The 6,377-nt window shown below is 50.5% G+C and overlaps 2 protein-coding genes across 2 annotated transcripts; one reads left to right on the top strand and one right to left on the bottom strand.

Annotated features, from left to right (window-relative positions):
* Positions 1-83: 83 nt before the first annotated feature.
* On the bottom strand, positions 84-3,305 carry AK88_05608 (uncharacterized protein; the record flags this gene model as incomplete). The annotated part of the gene is made up of 5 exons (XM_012483210.1): positions 84-835; positions 1,224-1,278; positions 1,388-1,692; positions 2,208-2,967; positions 3,144-3,305. 5 exons carry the CDS (start codon positions 3,303-3,305, stop codon positions 84-86), a joined length of 2,034 nt encoding a protein of 677 aa, XP_012338633.1.
* A 1,784-nt stretch (positions 3,306-5,089) lies between these two features.
* AK88_05607 (uncharacterized protein) lies at positions 5,090-6,175 on the top strand (the record flags this gene model as incomplete). Its single annotated transcript, XM_012483209.1, has 2 exons — positions 5,090-5,957; positions 6,150-6,175. The coding sequence occupies 2 exons, from the start codon at positions 5,090-5,092 to the stop codon at positions 6,173-6,175; spliced, it is 894 nt and encodes a 297-aa protein (XP_012338632.1).
* Between the last annotated feature and the right edge of the window lie 202 nt (positions 6,176-6,377).

The raw sequence follows: 6,377 nt of genomic DNA, 5'->3' as shown, positions 1-6,377 counted from the left end.
GAGTTGCTTTTGGGAACATACAAGTAAGGCCTGTGGCAGGAAAAGGCGAAGGACAATGGTTGTTGTTCCATTTTTCCACTCGGTTATATTTGTGCGTGCGTGGTGTGTGTGTGTGCGCGCCTTGTGGCTGTACTTACTTTCCAAAGGGAATAACCAAGATGGGCGACGATGACGGAAGTGAGAAAAAACAGGATGGGAGTAGTGGCGGTCAGGACGGTGCCGGTTAGGTCGGGTGCATCAGGACCGCCACCCGAGTTCATATCCCCATGGCCCGATGTGTTTTCTGTGGGAGTCGCTGGTGCATATCCGTCTCCTATGGTACCTACGGCTGGTGCACGGTCCAAGGATAGTCCAAAGCCACCATTTGGACCTGTAGGCTGAGAACCCGTACCCTGTGCGTTATTGGGTTGCGTGGAAGGGTCGGATCCGGGTCCTGAGGAACCAGGGTTTTGGGGACCAGTAGAACCAGTACCAGAGGATTGACCTCCTCCACTGCCTTGGGTAGTACCATCACCACCTTCTTTTCCTTCCCCACCAGAAACGCCATCCGCCACATCACCACCTCCTTTTCCTTCGCCACCACTACTACCCGATTGATCTGGGTTCGGGTTCGGTTTTGGTTTGGGTGGATTGAGAGGAGGGGGGTCCTCGTTACCGCCATCGACGGCGGGCACGGTGTTACCGGCCCCTGGTGTTGCGTTTGATGTTGTTTCTGTTCCTGTTGATGATGATGTTGGGTCCGATGCTGCTGGGACTTGTTCTGATGCTGTCGGTGCTGCTTCTGCGGGTGCAGATGGGGATCCTGACGAGCCTGGACCATTTGCACCATCCTTACCTATAATGTCAAATGAAGCAGTAGGGGATGTGATGAAACTTAAGTTTTGTGTGCGGTGGAACGTTATGGTTGACCACACGGTTGGTACGATGGTTCATGAACTGGGGACGGTGCCATCCGGCACAAGACTCTCTCTGTCTCCCACACACAACACAGACAACACACACAGTGGGTGTATCTCTGTCGACGTGTACCTCTACCGGCCGCTACCGGACGCGGGGCTGCCGCTCATTCTCATTCGACGTTTGGTTTCTCTCGCGCCCTCTGTCGGTGTTGTGTCTGCCTCTCTACGGAAATGTTTTTTCTTTTTTTTTTTTTTTGCTTTGGCCCCTCCAGGGCCATTCCTGGGAGTATGCATAAGCGCATTGTGAGGACCAGTATTGGGTACCAGTGTGCACGGCGCAGAGCATTACCAGCAGGGCGAGGTTCCGGGGACGCTGCACCTATGACAGCAGGAGGGGAACGCGTTATATCCTGTTGGCGTAGTAATTTCTGCAACTCACTACAGGGAAGTTGTCCTGGCATAGCATGACGACCCGTGGAAACGCTTACACTAGACCCGGCATGGGTTTCTGTTCCTGCAGGCACACCACTGGAATCCTCGTTTTCGCAGTCTAACTCACCTTCCTCTGGCTTCTTACTTCCAGGTTTCCCACCTGTCCCCTCTGCGCGCGGTGGTGCCGCAGGTGGGGCTTGTGGTATGGGTACTGGTGCCGATGTGACCCCGTTCTCTGCTGCTGAGCCATCTGATCGTGGTTGTGCCGAAGATGTTGCTGGTCCTGATGTTCCTTCTGGTGATGGTGACGACGGCTTCTGCCCTTTGTGGTCTCCTCCTCCTGCTTCTGCCGGTTGCGTGCCTGCAAAAAGGAGAACGGCAGAAAGATGGACAAAAGATGATAAAACAAAAAAAGGACACAAGTGGTAGACAGAACGGGCGGACGGTTCGATCAGGTAGCGGCAGGGTCGACTCGGTGGATGGGTGCTGCATGCGTCGATGCAGTGGGTCGATGCATGGATCGAGGTGAACTCGGTGGACTGCGTACGCGGTGAACTTTGGCTAGATGATAGCAGTACAACTTTTATTTGTTGTTGCCGTCATCTCGTCCGTTATCTCTTCCCCGCTACTGCTGCATTCCTCGTCCGGGGCCGTCGTGCACGACGTTCCATCCGCACGCACCATCTTCACATGTCGTCTACACTCCGTCATCTCGACTGCTACCGTCGTGTCCGCCGCGCACCTCGGCTCAACCATGGGCTGCTGTTCCTCCGCGTGTGTGCGTGTTATGGCTGTTGCGTTGTTGTTGGCGGCATGCATATTCGTACGGGCCGGGCGTATTCGTATTTTTACTGCTCGTACTATGCATATTCGTACCTTCGTTTTGCTTTTGCTGAATTTCCTCTTCTACTGCTGCCTTTACCTTCTCAATTGCCTTTGTTGCTGCGTCCACTACGTTCTTCTCCACTTCTTTTATATCATTGATTTTCTCTTCGTCCACCCGTGTCGTATCATGCTCCTTCATCTTGTCTTTTGTATAATCCGCCCACTTCATATGACAGTGCGTGCCGCCTTCTATATTCTGGATGGCGTCCAATATTTTCGCGTCGTACAATAACCAGTCTACTAAGTTCCAATTTATGGCTTTCGATAGCCTCTCATGGCCCTTGTACCCACATGCAGTACACGTGCCGTCTATAACGGGACCTTTGATTTCTCCCACTCCATCTTGCCCGGAGCTGTTCATTTTCGTGAATGCTATGCGTGAATACTCTACACCTCTTATCCACTGATTCTGTCCCGGACAATATTTGGTCTGCAGTAAGTGTCCAAATGTATTTGCTACTTCGCACCTTAACATATTCTCTTCTTCTGGGTCCATTTGCTGCGTGTCGTCCGTGTTCGTCTTAGTCCCAGGCATATCCCACCTGTTTGCGAAGGCCCATGCAACACTCATAACTCTGCACCGTACGACATCTGCTACTGTTTGTCCCTTGTAATAATGCCGCTGGTCCTTTACATCATCCCAACCACTATTATCACAGTTTGCGCCATACTCAGCCGCTAGGTCTGTGTGTTCATCCATATATTTCTTAAAATTTTCCAACACTGTCTTCCACTTGTTCCATTCATTATCCTACGTGTTGCACATGGACATTAAAAAAGTGCCCATGGGCACATGTTATCTATATTGTTACACATGAATACATGTGCACCGTGACATATATGTGTAATTGCCCTTATGAATAAATTCCTCTTATATTGATTCCTGTCTCCTCGCCCTCCCTGCTCTCGCTGTGTAATCTAACTTACATCACGTGGGGTGACCACATACACGGCGTTACTCCGCCGCGGCCGTGCTCTGTCTGCATCACAATCGTGCCCTGTTCCAGCCTTCACGGTCTTCCCCTTCGCGGTGCCTGCTCCGGCAGCACCACTACCACCACCACCACCACCACCACCAGGTGGTGCCATGCGCCTGGACCGCGTCTTCGTTACCGCCTCCTTCGTGGGCACCGGTTTCGCCGCTACTGGTGTGGCAGGTACTTTGCCGTGCTTGCCGTGCTTGCCGTCCTTGCCTTCGCTGCCGTCTGCGTCAACACTTTTCCGTCACCCCGTCTCTGTCAACGCTTCGCTGCGTCACCCCGTCTGAGTCACGCGGTCTCCGTGAACGCCTCTCCGTCAACGCCTCTCCGTCACCCCGTCTCCGTCCACGCTTCTCCGTCACCCCGTCTCCGTCAACGCTTCTCCGTCACCCCGTCTCCGTCCACGCCTCTTCCGTCAACGCCTCTCCGTCAACGCCTCTTCCGTCAACGCCTCTCCGTCAACGCCTCTTCCGTCAACGCTTCTCCGGCACCCCTGCTCGGTCACCCTGTCACCGTTGTAGAAGGAAAAAAAAAAAAAAAGTACTACTACACTACCATACACACACAACGCGTCATGAATATACCCCCACTCCCTTTGTACACCGGTCTGCACTAAACGCCTTCACACACACTGTCTCTATGTGCGTACACCTAAAACCCCGCAGTATAACAACAACATCAATTTCTTCTGCCGTCGTTGCCGCCTTGCTGCCCTCGTTCTTCCCTCCCACAAAATATGTGTGTTCCTTCTCCTCTCCCGCTGTCTGCGATCCCCCTCTCTGTGGATCCTTCCCTCGAAAACTCCTTACTCGGACAATCTGCTTTACCCGGCCGCGTTGGTCGATGCGTTGCTCGGAGAGACAATCCTCCTCCTTCTTACACGCGCGCACAATGTTTACGAGGACGAGGCAACGACGGAAGAAGAATTGATGTTGTTATACTGGGGTTTTAGGTGTACGCACACAGAGACAGTGTGTGACAGGCGTTTAGTGCAGAACGGTGACGCGCGGTATTTATGACGTTGTCCAGTATTGTCCTCGTGTTTCCTTTGTTTTTTTTTTTTCTGTTTCTACTCTACTTGGCGAGATTGTTCACGTGTGCAACAGATAGAGAGTGTCTTCTCTCTATTGTGTAAAGCATGTTGTTATGCATTTGTACAGGTATCGTGTTTTTCGTTCACTTTTTTTTTTTTTTTTTTTTTTAAATTTCATTTATTTCTATCTTATTTATGTTGTTTTTTTTACTCGTATTTATTATGGTTCGTTGTGCAGCTCCGCGTTCTGTATATAAGGCAACGGAGTATATATGTGTATATGTCTATATAGGTTATATGAATTGATGAATATATACCCCCTGTTCAAGTGTAAAATATTGTTGAGGTTGCAACCATGTTAATGAGTACTGCATATAGAGGATTATATTGGATACGTACACATTGTACGTAATGCACTTGTGCAACATATGTAGACGGGTACGCGCATTCTGCAAGGCATGATCTTTTCTATGTTGTTATGCTACGACAAGAATGGCGGCAGATTTAGCGAAAATATTGAAAGAGTATGCGGAGCATAGGAGCATACAAGGCGATGATGACCTTTTTACGGTAATTTCCTATACATACAGGCCGCGTGCGGCGGTGTGCACAAGGCAGCACATATGTGTGCCTAACAGCAGCATACTAAAGCGTAGCAGCATGGCGGACAGGTGCGTGCTTCATATGTACCGCATACGGCACATTTACTTGTAACAGAAAGGAACGGACAAATATAATTACATGATTGAAAAGGTTGGTGAATAATAGTGTGCGACCAAATAGATATATGTGCATTCTGGTAACCACAGGGTAAATTATGGGAAGATATACAAACACAACTGGGGATTTTTATTAAGCATATGAACGATGACAGTGAGTACGACAATGCTGTTAACTGTGAGAATGCATACTGGGAGCATCCAATAGATGACGGACAGCCGAACCAACCACAAAGGGAAATGAGCAGGCGCACAGAAAGAGTTATATGCAGACTCATGACGCAAGCGATATATTTTGCAAATGCGTGGAGTCCAGAAGTAAGGCAGAACGCACAGGAGATAGAAGGGAGGGATAAGGAAATAAAGGGAATAATGAGATGCACAATAGCGAATATATACCAAGACATACTCCGGACATATGCATGCGAGGGTTGGTGGGGCACATACTACGCCTGGTACACAACACAGATAATTTGGGATGCGTTAAAGGACACATTGGGGGAACACCATTGTAAGCGGGGTATGTATAAGAATATAAAATTAGGGGACTGGCCCATGAGGCAGCAGATGAAGACATGGCTACAGCAGAATGCACGCATGCAGAAGAAACTTGCACAGGAACAAATACACGATGGGTGTAGGGGAGGAACCGTCAAGACAAAGGGAAAACTGCAAGTGGAAGGAGTTATAAAGGACGACGAGTCTGAAACTAAGAAGGACGAAGAACTGAAGACTCAAATGAAGGGGGATATTACGAAAATTTTGGGCGACGTGAAGCGCAAAATGAAGCAGGAGCAGGAGGCGGTCACCTTAAAGGCGTCAAGTGGGGCGGCACCCCCGGATCCTTATGTGGACGACGCACACGAAAAAAAGGATGCCGCGATAGAGAATGAAATGCAACAAGCAATCGCGCACGTGAAAGAAGAATTAGACGCAGTGATCGCGAAGACTGCCGCTGCACAAGACGCCGCCGCCAAAGCAGCGACCACACCATCAAAGGCATCGCCAGGTAAGGACCGATGGGGAGAAAGCACCAACACGGCCCAACACGTATTATACGGCCGCCACGGATACGACTGCGCACGGATGCCGCCGCCAGCAAGAACGCACACGGGAACAACGCGCACGGCCACAACACGCACGCGCCCGCGGGAAGAACAACAACACGCACACACGGGGGGAACAGCAAACGACGTCGCAGCTCCGTCGCTGTACCACTTCGGTTGAGCGTTGACTACGACGGACGCGGTAGCGGCGGCCACGAGTGTAGACTACGGCAGCAATAACAGCATCGGTAGCGGTAGCGGTAGCGGTAGCGGCGACGACGAGTGTAGACGAGTGTATAGTGTATGGAATTTGTGGATATACGGGGATTATATGTGCATAGTTTGTTTACAGAACATTTGGGAGCCGGACGAAAAAGATGCAG

Source organism: Plasmodium fragile, assembly GCF_000956335.1.
Source record: "Plasmodium fragile strain nilgiri unplaced genomic scaffold supercont1.177, whole genome shotgun sequence".
Lineage (NCBI taxonomy): Eukaryota > Apicomplexa > Aconoidasida > Haemosporida > Plasmodiidae > Plasmodium > Plasmodium fragile.
The sequence above is the reverse complement of the archived record's forward strand: the minus strand, read 5'-3'. Positions and strand labels throughout refer to the sequence as shown.